Source organism: Carassius gibelio, chromosome A11 (assembly GCF_023724105.1).
Source record: "Carassius gibelio isolate Cgi1373 ecotype wild population from Czech Republic chromosome A11, carGib1.2-hapl.c, whole genome shotgun sequence".
NCBI classification, from domain to species: domain Eukaryota; kingdom Metazoa; phylum Chordata; class Actinopteri; order Cypriniformes; family Cyprinidae; genus Carassius; species Carassius gibelio.
Window position 1 is genome coordinate 9,658,813 of NC_068381.1, and position 14,157 is coordinate 9,672,969.

Sequence of the window (14,157 nt, forward strand, 5' to 3'; positions counted from 1 at the left end):
ACACTGACAAAGAACAACTGAGTGTGACCGGCTAGCTACCATTTTCCAGACCATTACGGTTACGTAGCATTCGCTAAACGAAAATGACCGGAAGCCATGAAGTCACTCAAAGACGTGTGATAACATCTCTGACAAGAAACTGCAGAATATTGAGAAACAATATTGCATTATTTCAACCTCTTAATGACTGGCGTTCTGTCGACCGCAACCGCAGAGTTACATACTGACCAACAGCATGTACTAATCCAGCTGCCCATCGTCCCCGACTACTTTATTTAGAACGCTAAAATCTAATGTGGTTTGTGGAACCAGGAACAGAGCGGGCTAAGTAATATTTTATGAGATCCAGACCTTTAAAGGCAGGAAAAGACATAAATCATAGCTAATATACTCAGGCTATAAATTGATGAAAGTGAAAAGAAGTGTGGTGTAGGCCAGTCTATGCTGTGTGCTGAGCAGCCTGGTTTGGATGTTGAACTGTATTGTTTTGTATGTTTGTACAGAGTCCATCTGTCATTATATGGCTGTGATTGATTGATTTGAAAGCCCTTAATATAGCCTGGAGCAGTTACACTCCACTTAGTCTCAGCTTCAGACCGCATTCCCATGGATGTCCAGTCCGTTCTCTGACCATATGATGCATACTGCATACATGAATTGTTGGTTGAACTTACCAGTTCCTTTCTATTTAACTTCCAGAAAGAAGGCAACATTGTTTTTTTATATATATATCTGACTGGAAACAAAATTTCCAGTTGCATCAAACCAGCTTTTTTTCAGACATATTGAAAAACAAATGTTTTTTGAGGGGGGAGGGGGGGGATAATGGCTCATTTAATTATTTTTTAAGGTTTTTTTTTTTTTTATGGTTCTTTTTCATTTCTCCACCATATCATTTGGAAAAAAAAAAAAATATAATTTATATTATAATTTATATTTTATATTATATTCTAGTAATGGATAGGGGGGTCTACATTTGTTAAATATTATTTTCCCTTAATGACTGTAGGCTAAGAAATCTGCCATTGTTCCAGTTTTAAGATTAAGTTGATTTCCGTTTTACATGATTGGTGTCAGTGAGAACCACACAACTGATAATTATAAAATATAAAATCTAATATAAAAGTCTGGCTATGTGACTACACTTCACTGACCTCTTAGATGACTCCTAACCACAGATAAATGGCTAGATGAAAACCCCTATCCATGTCTTCTCAAAATGATGTCCAAAAATTGTGTTTTTGCTAATTATTTGTATATGTGATTATTTGAGTGTGATTGCCCAGTTGTGTAATGAAAATTGTGTAAAAAGTTGTGTAACCACATCACAGATCAGTTTCAAAATAAGTAGGAACAAATGTTTTTCAAGAAAAAAAAAAAAAGTATTTCTTAGTCAGTCTTACATGAAAGAAGGAAGTCATTTTCAGTTGATTTAATCAAATGTCCATTATAATCAGTCAAACACATGGTTTTTCCTTTTTTTTTTCTTTTTTTTTTTTTACATAACCCCCCCATTCCCGAATGACTCATTTCTGTAGTATTTTCAAAATGCTGATCTGTCTGTATGTAGTACAAGAGGAATTTGGGTCATAGAACTCTTGATTTAGAATACATAAAACACATTACTTTAAAATGGCCCATTGTATAAGATGTTCCTGAAGCCAGTCTGTAAAACAACAACATTATACGATCCTCACAAAAAGGATAAATAAGAACACTTGGTCAGATCCTTCTGCTATATGTCATGTGCACGTCTTGAACCAGTTACAGAAAATCTAGACAAGTGGGTTCAGAGAGAAGCATACCCTCACCGCTTGTCATGTCTTCTGAAAAGTCTTTAAAAAGTGGGACTGACTTTCAAGTTAGACTTTGAGAGGAAAGATTTTTTTGAGCAATAATTGCTATATAATGAGCGCTTCGGTCACCTCCTGCCACATTGTGGCCGTGTTTTCTATTTACTCGTCTGGTCAGAGCCAATAGCTCTGTTAAAGAGATGGAAAAAATAAGTCTTTCCAGCTCCTGCTGGAATTTGATTTCTTCCAACAGCTGTCTTGCTTTATACTACCATGAAGTCAGGGAATCGCCCATCTCAAATCAATCACAGGGGGGTGACATTTCTTGCAAACTGTGCTCATAGGATAAATGGACGGGTTGGTGATGTGAGAAGGGGGGGGGGGAGGTCACGGCTAAAAAAGGAACATCAAATTGGCAGCCGAACAGCTGGAATGATGTCCTTGTTTATGTGCTCTAGTGCCTTCTTCCATTAGTCTGATGTCTTTGAGAAGTCATTTGCTGCACTTTAAGAAAGTCTCAGCACTTACATGGTGAAATATTACTTTTGATAGGGTTTCATTAGGACTGGGAAATGAAGTACTTTTTCCTTAATGAATTTTAGCTCTGCCTCTTTTTTCATTTTCAAGAATGATTCCTCTTCACTCATGCTATGTCAAAACATATTTTCTGTTGACTTACTGCAGGGAAACTGCTGCAGCGGATGGAATAGGTCAGGCCGAATATGACTCACATAATAACCGATCGAAAGCAGAGGAGTGTATACACAACACCTGTATTGGTACTGTTTGTACAGTGACGCAATAAAGCCTGCTTTGGAGCATTACGTTGAGTAGCGTGCACGTTTTGGTCATTAGGAATTACAAACTACGGCTGTTAGGCTTTGAGACACATACAAATTGTGTTTATTTTAAAGCTGGGCTCTGAGAGAGTGCCCTCTCGCTGGCGTGGGCGTCTAAGAACACAGGAACAGTGGAGACCTTATTCACACCTCGCTCGGCAAGTGAGATCTGAACAGCGCTGCCCAGGAGTTCAGAGTGCTCAACCCAGTGAATAGGTCATAATGTGCATGTATAGTAATGAGGCATAGAGACCCTTAAACCATATACACTCTATATTTGAATTTTCCTCTCTCGTAAAACTGTCATCAACTCTGCCGATCTTCAGAAATGGTCTTTTAATATGTGCTATGATAAATGTGGCATAGCAATAGGCATTTATTTAAATATTTTTCAGATGTTTCACAATGTATTTTCAATGAATAGGACTTTTGTATTTTAGCATGCAGCCAGTGGCCGTGGTGCAGGTTGCCGTGGCAACAACTAAAAGCAGCTTATTACTGCATTTTTAGTAAAGCATGGTGCTAGCACTGCCAAGGTCATGGGATCGATTCCCAGAGAATGCATGAACTCATTAAATGTATTAAGGAATAGTTTACTCAAAACTTCTGACATCATTTACCCACTGAATTCATATGGCTTACTTCATTATGTAAAACACAAAAGCAGTGGCAATGCTGCAAACATGCTTCTTTCAAGATTTGCTTTATTCAGTTTAGGTCTTGGAGTGAATTAGCAGATCCACTAAAGAGTCCACTAAAATTTGGAACTCATCGAAATTTGCATATGCTTGTGCTTCCTGTCTCTGGAACTGGTATTCATATGAATGTAAATCAAAAAAACTAAAAGTGTAGAGTGACCCCCTTTAAATACGGTGACACCAACCTTAGCCGAGAATGAGTGAGGTTTGATGTTTGCGTTTGAGGTTCATGTCAACATATTTGAAACAAGTTCATTTATCACATTATTTACCACACATTTTGGTTTAATTAAGTGAATAAAAGCTTACATTTTGGAATGCTCATATTACAAAGTGATCATGTTGCTTTGAAGACTTGTAATATACCGTTGGGATTCATTTAATGCTATTTATATGTCCTTTTTGGTGCTTAAAATTGTTGGGTCCCATTACCTTTTATTATGTGGACAAAAATAGATAAAAGGTTTTCAATTTTTTTTTTTATCTTTTTTTGTGTGTAAATGATGACAGTTTAAATTTTTGTTTAAGTAGTTGTAGTTCAAAGTGCGAAAACACACATTTGATGTTATCACTTAAATTTGAACAGAGTGACATTAAAGCATGCTGTCAGACGCAGTCCAATGAAAACAGGGGGGAGGTAGGGAGACCGTAGAGGTACCCCATGCTGAATCTAGTTTCGGTGTAATTGGGATCATACGCAGCATGTGCAGTTTTGGCTCACAAGTTAGATTAATCAGAGGAGCTTTAATCGTGAAGAATTCTCCTGTGTGTGGCTCGGCAGACGCTCAAATGTGGGCCTTTAAGTTGAGTTCTGTTTAAGTGCGCACCTTTTGACTCCACAAACACCCATCTCAGAAATTGGGGGTCCTCCGCCCCGCACCCACCCATTCTAGCTCGCTGCTTGCAGCAGTGAATGAACATGCCACCACAACAGGGTCCACTTAATGATTAAATTGCATCTCACGTGGAAGTTCCAAATCACCAGATTCCTCGTAGCTGACTCTTCCTGCTGATTGTAATTTATGTCGGAAGTCATTGCCGTCCAACTCTCGGCCTTCATGAGGTCCAGACAGGAAAGAAAAGACATGTGGAGCCTTTAGCCATGTGCTGAACGTCTGGAGCTGGCATCGTGCAGTCCGTAAACACGCTACCTTTCACAACTCATGATTACAGGTAATAAAAGTTGCCATGATCATAACTGCTCGCCTTTCATGCTGTTGCTAGAAGTGTGTGTGCACCTGTTCTTAATCTGCATAATGATTGCAGCGAGACCTGATTATGACATGGGTCAATACTGACGAATGGATAAACTGTTTAACCGAGACATAGGGAGTTGTGTGGCCTACTGATATGCATGCTCGGTCAGTCGTTTAAAGCAAAAACACTGTAGTTTATGCACACTGATAGGGAGTTTGGGATTTTGTGTTTTTAAGCATTTGATCTCCCTATAAAAGAGGTTCGCACAATGAAGCTAAATGTATTTTCGGCTTTGTGGGATCGTTTTAAAATCTTGATTGAAGAGACCTGGAGTTTATCAAGTCCAGGCTGAAAGTCTGTTTCTGGGATGAGGTTTTGTTCACTTGAAATGCATTAGGCATTCCTGCCCATGACTTCATCCACAATTGATCCCTTTCAATACAATATGTGCATTTATTTTCCAAGTTCTCAAGCTAAATACTTCAGAGCTAAATTTCTGCACCTGAACTGTAAACCCAACTCTTGTGTTTAGATTAAATCCACGCTAATGACACAGGAAAGACTGCAGAGAACATTAAATGACCCATTGGGAAGGCTATATGGGATTGCACAGGGTTTATTTCTTAAAACAAGTACTGTTGTCTTTGTGTGCATTTAAGTGTCTTGTGAAACAGAATCTTAAACTAAAATGACCATACTATGGTTAAGTCTCCTAAAGTCCCCTGCACCACCAGACTGGTCGTTACTTGAGTTTTCATTACATATCAGTCTCTTAAGCTGCTACAGAAGTGAAAATAGAACATGGTCTGCTGTAAACATCTGTCTGTAACAGTGTCCTCTGCATCACTTGGCTCTAATAATTGTCACCAGCATTTGTTTCCTTGTGATCCAGTTAGTTTCATGAACACCAAAAGGAAATAATTGTTGGTTATTATATTGTGTGGAAAGACCTGCATATGGGGCAGGCACCTATAATAATACAGCAAAGATGATATTCAAGGGATAGAATGTTCAGTTCACGATAGCACGTTTGTTATAAAGCTATTTTCTTATATGATGATATGTGTTAAAAATGTTTACATTTATGCAATTTTGAATTTGGTCTAGGTTGATGTGAGGAGTGAAAAGTCACTTCAGATGTCCACTGTATTTCTAGTTACTATGTGTTTTTAAGAGTCCATTATGTTCAACTTAAAACAGATTATTCTCTTTTACAAACTGCAATAATTATCACAAATCAATTTCAAAAAAGTTAGATTTCCTAACAAAGGAGATTTCAAATGACAGCCTTCTGTTCTTCGTCACCATCCTCTTCTTCCTCAAAAGGCTGGTCTGTAATGTAGCTATATCTTGGTGACTGCCTTTATTAAACTAATATTTAATAACAAGTATTTTATTTTAAAGAACTGTATATGTTAGTGTCAGAAATCTTGTATGTTTCTTTATTCATTGATTTTGTACAAATATCAAGAGTCATTTTTTAGGGTTCTACATGTGACCTTTCCTTCTACAAAAAATAATTTTCATAGTAAAAAAGTTTTTTTTTAATGATCAGATTTTTCTGTCATAGTAAGTTGTGAAGCAATGTAAAGTCATATCATCTTTATTCTGGGTTTTCTTCTTTTCTAACAGGCATAGCTTGCATGGGTCAAAGATATTGAGTCAAACTAATATACCACGTTTTATCACAGTTGTCAGTGTAGGGACAGTTGCAACATGTCCTTGCAACCATCCCAGCATGCTGTCCCTTACCACATTCATCTAAAAGCTTGCCATAACATTACAAAACAAATTTTATGGATTAAAAAGAACCACTTTCACAACATAGTTGTATCTCTCCTTTTTATTTAAGGAAAAACCTGTTTGTGTCCAAGGTGGACTAATTTCCTTCACTCACTCCCTCTCTTTGTCACACATACAGACTTAAAGAAAACAGTTACATAAAATGAAAGATTTATCTAATTTGAATAAAAAAAATTACGACTGTATTAAGACACTATTTGGTTAATTGCAAGTAGGTAAAACCAAACATAGTGGCTATGTTAATAGGCCCCAGTTCAGTAAACTTTCACAGAAGTTAACAGAAGTAGGCTCTATTTCAGTGTCTTGATGATTTTGATTGACTATTTTGATTAAATTAATATTTTGCAGTTCAAATGTATTGTATTGTTACTTGTTACATGAAAATCTTTTTCCATTTACTGTTATTTGTTTTTATACATCCAATTGTACTTATTGAAGACTCTGTTCACAAATAAAGAAATTGCTAAATGAAATGTAAGAATGATTAAATGAATGTTGCAGGCTTGCAGCTGCCCCTGTGGATTGTTGCAACCAGCTCCCCTGTTCTTGGGTCGGTTGCAAAATTTGACTTTGTCTATTCAAGTTTAAATTGTACATATCATATCTACACATGTTACAGCAATGTGGGTGAGTAGCAGATGTGGCTTTATTGTATTCATTTTTTGGTTTTCCACTACAAACAGTCTGTGAGAAACTAAAGGAAATGCAGAGTGTGCAACCATTCTCCTTTCTCTGCCTTTCATAAAAAAAATTGAACATATTTGTTAGTTTTAAAACTGTAAGTACGTTTTAATGAAGTTAAAGATTATTTTGGAAGACACACACACACACTTTAACATTTCCATTATTTATCCTGAAACCCTCTCATATTTTTGTTGCTCAAAAAGGTTCAGTAGGCCTACCTTTTATCGCCTGGATGCCTGTAAATTATTTTCATGTTGGGTAACACTCGCTGGATGCGAAATGTATGGCCTTTGTTCAGCACATTTTGATCTGACAGCTACAGGAACGATGTGTTTTACACTGTTGTGGCCAGCAGCATCTTATAATTTTTTTTTTTTTTAAACGTTCCGACATCACATAAGACTATAGAATAAAACCTACTATACTCTGAAAAAATAATTATGTTTATACCAGCCCCGTTTATTTAATTGGAAAGTATTATTAAAAATATAAATTATAGAACTGGGCTCTCAAGTTATCTAATCGTAAATCTCTCTCAAAAGAAAGTTTGCTCGCGCTATCTCTAACTGTACACCTGCCTGTAACATAATTTGTCACTTTTTCCATAGAAATGGCGTTCACATAAAAGAGTTATTTCACTTTGCACTTAAATACACTTAAACATGTATGCAATTCGATTTATTAGTTTCATTCCAGGCGCAACAGCAAATGCAAATGTGTGTGAGCTTGATGATGTCAGGAAGGTCATAGCCAAGGTGAAAGATTCCTAAAATCAGCGGCGGACTTGACCATTAGGCAAAGGTCGGCGACCGCTTTGGACACAACACATCAAGACAGCATCACAACAACAACACCAAAAGGAACCTCAATGTTGCTCTATGGTAAATGTGTAAATTTATAGGACCCCGTTCCGATATTTTGCCCGGGTCACCTAATTCACCAAATCCGCCCCGTTCTAAAATAATTTAATTAATTTCAGCGTTTAAAAAAATGATATGTGTTGCGGAGACTATACTTTTTGTCAATATAAATAGCTTATGTATGTAGCCTAATTTGAATGTACATCAGGAGTTTTCATAAAAGGTGGACGCAGACTGTGGGCTTGTCTGGGCGGCTTCATTCAGAAAACTGCAGCGCGTCGTTATTCGTGCATTAATATGACGTTGATTAATAGTCTCGTATGGGGTTCTCATTGGTAAAATGAAACTTGGAGCATTTAAAATTAATTGTACCAAATCACTAAGGTAAAGTATAAGCTATTTTTCTCGATTCCAGGTAGGGTATCAGTTGGCTAATGTTCTCCAGCCAGACTAAACTATTAGGCCTGTAAAAATTATTATTTTTTTAGTAGCCGTATGTTATGAAACTGATCAACTGAGCAAACTGTGATTTCTTCGTGTTTCCGTTACATTCATCTATAAAATTATATTAAAGTATCGAGTATGTGTTTTAAAAAAAAAAAAAAAAACAGTAGCTATTTAAAAACCTACTTTTAAGTAAGAAAAAATTATAATAACAAAAAAAATATTTCAAACGATTAGTCAAGACTTTAATCAGACCAGACAGTTTCTCATTATTTATCAAACATTTCGTCTTTGGTTCTGCCGTCATGGATCCGCGTTGTGAAGGCTACTGGAGGTTTATGCATATTGGTGATATCAATAACTTTGTCCAGAAGACGCAAAATACGCAATTTTGTTTTAATGGACTACGTTACTAATTTAACATTCATTAGACCACATCAATAACAAATATTTTGTAAATGTTAAGCAAAGCAGTAGCTGGGCCAATATAAAAAAATGTAGTCCGTATGATAATATGAAACAAAGTTTAATAAAACTATTTGAATGTACAACTTGATCTGCATTATAAGCTTAATGTAAGTCTAATGTAATACTTATTTGTTAATTAATTATATAGCCTACTAATTTAATAAAAATAAATAGATATTAATAAAATGAATCATAATGTGTTGGCCTACTTTTTATTTCAATATCTATGCTCTTTTGGCAAGAAATCAGGCGAGGGACCTAGGTGTTAAATATGTTAGCCTAAGGAAAATTGAGAAAAAGAACGTAGCCTATTTTCTAAACAGTCAAATTCCACAGTTATCAGCAGAATAAGATCAGTTTAGCATTTTGCAAGTACTACTGTGGTACAAAATGAACAGGCCTACACATTCATCAAACTGCAAATCGCTTACTTCAGACACTTCTGAACCAGTAACCATAACCGTTGTCTTTGATTAAAAGGATCTTTCTGTGAAAATAAATAATCTCACTTTGGAAAATATTGTGTTACCACATATTTACTTTTACTGCGTAAACACGCCAGAAGAAGTTGAATGCGCGGTGTGATGGGGCTCAGTTAGGCCATAAACAGTTCTGCGTAAAATTACACATGTAGCCCGCATTCGATGAGCCTGATGAGATATGGCGCAAGAATCTGACACAACATAAAACGAAAAACCGCAACGAGGAATTTTATATTATTCATGGGTATTCTTATTATTATTATGGTTGACTTGACTTATTATGATGCTGCTGTCATTTGTGTATTTTGTGGTACCATGTAAAAAAAAAAACTCACTTGCCACAAGTCTTCGAAAAAAAACAAAACATTTTAATTTTTTTTTTTTTTAAGAATATTTATGAAATACCAATGAAAAGCGTAAAAAGCACAATATATGCCGATAAAAAAGTCCATGATACCACAGCCTTCAATGCTGAGAGAAAGACTGTTCACTAACCACCGCTCTGGTCCTGGAAAAAAAGTTCACTTTGACTTTTCGAGGCCCGCAGAAGTTGGCGTAATCAAACAAACAGACAAAACAGGTGGTATAAAATCAGGCCAAGTGGTTAGGTCTGTAAGTGCCAGCATAAAGGCATCGGTGCACAATGATCCAAAGAGGCCGATTATAGGTCCGTTTGCGTCCCGGAGACAATCGTGTTCTCGTTTATTCCTCTTGGTTTGCATCAGAAAGTGAAGAAGCACCGCCGTCGGATAAGCGGTCCGCGTCTCGTATCCTCTCCTGCTCCGACAGCTGCTCGCTGCTGGGGATGGAGTTCTTTTTTGGACGACCCTTGGGTTTGGTCGGAGATTCTAGTCCTCCTCCTTGCAACACCTTCAAAGCAACAACAGTGCATATAGGTATCCATTTCCACAGGTACGACAGTTGAATCGTAATATCTATGCCTATTATTAGAACTTACGACTTTCTTCCATTTCATTCTTCTGTTTTGATACCACGTTTTGACTTGAAGCTGACTCAGGCCTAGAGACTCTGCCAGGTCTATTCTGTAAAAGAGAAAGTTGTCCTCTAAGTCATTTCTTAGAGAACACCAATATGTCCTTTGCATGCAAACTGTAGGTCCATAATTATGCTCATAACAAAGTAATAGGCTACATTTGGGTAAAAAACTGTGACACTGACATTGGTTTAAATAATTGACATTAAAAGCGTGTTTACCTGTCAGGAGTTGAGAGATACTTCTGCTTCTCAAATCGTTTTTCCAAGCCCATCAGCTGTAGTTCTGTAAACACAGTCCTACTTCTTCTTCCTTTCTTTGTCTTGCTTACTGAATCAGCTCCAGGGTCGAGTTTACCCCGAAGGTGGAGGTCCAGCGGGAGATGATGGGATGAAGAGCCGAGCTGGAGACCCGCAGCTCCGGCCAGAAGCGCAGAGCCCAACGGCGCCCCGAGCGAGCAGGACAGAGGAGATACTGGAAACTTTAGGATACTGGTCTGATCTGCTTTCAGGACTGGAAGTGAAACAATTGTATGTGTGTGTGTTAGTCATGATAATCTAATCGGGACTACATCTTGATGATAGTGACATTTTCATGTCAGTTAGAAAAAAGAAAGAGTTTGGATGGATATGTAATGGTTCATCATGATGAAAGGTATTTTATGTGCAACTTTATATATCTATAAAATACTACGTTTTCCTGATCAATCTGTTAAAGTTGAGTTACATGCTTTTGAATCCATAAGGTTTTTATTTTTATTATTATTTTTTTTTTTTACGAAAGATACTATAAATCCTGGATAAACAGACTGATTATTTACATGGCAATCTTAGATGAATTTTTGCTTACATCTATCATCCATAACGGGTGGTCTCATTTAAAAATTGAGTCTTATTTTTCATACATGAATATTTGAACGTCAAGCTCGAAATTAGCTGCATTATGCTCCCTCGGTGTAAAAATATTTCATCACAAAATATTTATTTCAAAACGTTTAACTTGTCACAATGATTTTAGTCTTCTCTAATCGATTTCTGCAGTTTCAACTGAATTTTCTTAATTTGTAATCCAATTAAAAGTTTTTGAAAAGTACAATAAATGTATCAGTGCAATTTGTAACTTTGGCACCACTATTATTTTATTTTACAATTTAAGGCGGCAAATACAACACATTTGTATTTTTTATTTTAATTTTTCATATGCTGGTAAGAACTTTCCCGGAGCATCAATAGAAGTAAAAAATAAAAATGCGCGCAGTTGGGCCTGAACTGAACGTGCATTTGCAATTTTTATAAGCTTGCTCGGTCCATTGCATTGCATATATTTCGATTTGATATTTGTGTTGGTCAACAGACACAATGCGGAGTCTTTTCTCTTTGAGTCTTTGAGTAGGCAAATTGGGAGGTTGTGCAATTTGAATGTCCCTATTTTAAGAGAAGGTTTAAGACTAAGGGATTGCCCATGCCGGATCTCAAAACTATCGTTTGACTGAAAGGTCACGGTACTTACCTAAGTGGCTGTGGTATGGTCTGGCGGACAAAAGGGCATGTACTCCAAATTTGAGGAGGTCTCCAGTGGGACTTGATATCTTGTGATCCGGATGCTCTGTAAGAATCTCTTCAATCATGAAACTCCTGTACCTGTGAGATCTTTGGTCTGGATGGGCTTCCGGGGGGTAGTAGTGCGCCCCGATCTCCAAAGGATGTTGCATTATTATAGTTTAAATGTAGCAAATGTTCTCCGTAACTCCTGCAAGCTTAAAGAAACCTTGAGGTCACATTGAGGATTCAGATGTCCTTGTGAAGCACCGAGGCATAAACGTCCATTCAGATTTTTACATGCGATGATCATTTAAAAAAAAAAAAACATCCTTGCGTTTGTGGAGAACTTTTGAAATACGTAAAGAAGACTTTTACTGAAGCTCGACCTTAGAATGCTGAAAATACGAGTAAAATTGTTGATTTTCTTTTAAAGAGTTCCGAAATGTGTGGTCCCGTCTGCGCAGCTGGAGTGAGAAGTCTGATCCGCCCAGCAAGGACAGCCTGTTTCTGTTCTTACCGCACCAACCCGAGCTCTGAAGCAGGATCATGGACATCTGAGTTTAAGGAGGTCTAGCACAACGCCACACCTCCTTCTCAGCATGCTTGGGCACACTCTGTAAATCAAGGGGAAAATCATAGGCAAAATATTGAACTTGTCGTGTGACTCTTTTTTAGATGTCTTTGATCATTTTAATAAGTTTACTTTTAAAGCGGGTCAGGCTAATGCTTTCTGGTCGTATCCTAAAATTTAAAAAAAATTTAAAAAGAAAAAAGAAAAAAAAGAACAAAAAAAAGAAAGAAAAGAAACAGCCGTTCATATAAAAATGATTTGATTAGGCTACACTTTTTCTAAAGATGCGTCCATTTCTGAACGTGAAGACTTTTTGTAGGTCTTACGCATCTAGGTCTACATGTGTTTTCTGCACTTGATTTCTACAAGATATAGTACCTATCGAAGTTTATTTGTTTCTAAATAAATCGCTTATCTTTCACCAACTTTCTCTTGTACAATATATAATTAAATTACATTAGAGACACGTTGTTTTATTCCACCTAAACTTGGAAAAAATAAACGAAAGTCTTGCCAAAATGAAACTGATTCAATCCTCTCGAAACAAATATATGCGCTTATCACATTTTTTAAACAATGAGGTCATTCATGATTATTAATAGATATCGATTACATTGTATATTAAATTCAAACAATTCAAAACCGAAGAGATCAGGGTCTTTTAAAACATGTTCAGCAAAAATGTCTTGCGAGAATTTAAAGAACTTGTAAATATTTCGCTGGTGTTTTATTTGCGATGATGTAACGCATTTTAAATATTAAAATATATAATATAGGCCTAATTTAGATGTAAGGAATAAAAAGGTTTTAACTACATGTACTTTTTAATTGCAGTAGGCTATAGGCACACAATTGAACATTTTAACATTATAATGGAGAATATAAAAGGTTTATTCAGGTCTTAGTTTGCGCTTTTATAATTCGTTGATGAATAAAACAATTGTGAATAATTCATGGCAGTGGTTCTCAATTCCAGTTCTGTGTTATCCCAGGACTGGAATTGACAACTACTGATTTATAGGATATTCACCATCGTTATGAAATTCTTGTGTATTTCAGTTGATATAGACAAGTATAGGCTAGCTTTTTTCCCCTTGAAAATATCATGAATCCATTTAACATGGCGAAGTGTTGCATTGAAAATAGGCCTACTGTTTGTACTTTTAATATAAGGTGGTAGCCTATATGTGTACGCAAGTTCATTAGAAACAAGGAAAATGATTAAAAAAAATGTTTTATGCATTCACGATTCATATTGAAAATGTCATATATAATTCAAATATCTTTATTTTTTTAAAGAGACGATGCATGTTAACGGTAAAGTCACTCCTTCGGACATAAGACCATTGAGAATTACATGTTTACTGTCTTTTGACAGAAATGATATTTCTTTGTTTGTTTTAAAGTATTGTGTTAGCTTATTGTGCGTCGAATGAACAACATGCATATTTTCTTTATCTTCTTTCTTCTTTATCATACTAGATTTCTCTGTTTCATCGTGCGAAATTATATTATTTTTATAAAGTGCGTACCTATATCTGGATGTTCAGTGTTATAATTATTTACTTTTTGTTGTGTAATTCATATTATTATTATTATTTTTATATTGAATTGACATATCTGCACGTTACAGAAATAAAAATATTGCCATGGAAATTTCTGTAAATAAATTTTCTTAAAAAGAAAGAAAGACAGAAATTATCATTCAACCCCTTCTCAGTATTCACCCATGCAAGATTATATTCTACAGGCAAGGTGGCCTCTTGTGGGAGCGCTTCTGTTT

At 36.2% G+C, this 14,157-nt stretch overlaps 1 protein-coding gene across 1 annotated transcript; it reads right to left on the minus strand.

Moving 5' to 3' along the window:
- Positions 1–9,681: 9,681 nt before the first annotated feature.
- On the minus strand, positions 9,682–12,421 carry LOC128022267 (homeobox protein BarH-like 1). Its single transcript, XM_052609640.1, has 4 exons — positions 11,772–12,421; positions 10,484–10,775; positions 10,227–10,311; positions 9,682–10,138 (listed from the first exon to the last, which is right to left on the minus strand). Exons 1-4 carry the CDS (start codon positions 11,971–11,973, stop codon positions 9,971–9,973), a joined length of 747 nt encoding a protein of 248 aa, XP_052465600.1. The 5' UTR covers positions 11,974–12,421; the 3' UTR covers positions 9,682–9,970.
- Positions 12,422–14,157: the final 1,736 nt, after the last annotated feature.

Excerpts from the sequence above, each read along its gene's own strand:
- LOC128022267 (XM_052609640.1), bottom strand. The coding sequence starts at position 11,973 with ATGCAACATCCTTTGGAGATCGGGGCGCACTACTACCCCCCGGAAGCC. Across the intron at positions 10,776-11,771 it reads ACCATACCACAGCCACTTAG|TCCTGAAAGCAGATCAGACC; the intron begins GTAAGTACCGTG and ends TTTCACTTCCAG. Across the intron at positions 10,312-10,483 it reads TATCTCTCAACTCCTGACAG|AATAGACCTGGCAGAGTCTC; the intron begins GTAAACACGCTT and ends TCTCTTTTACAG.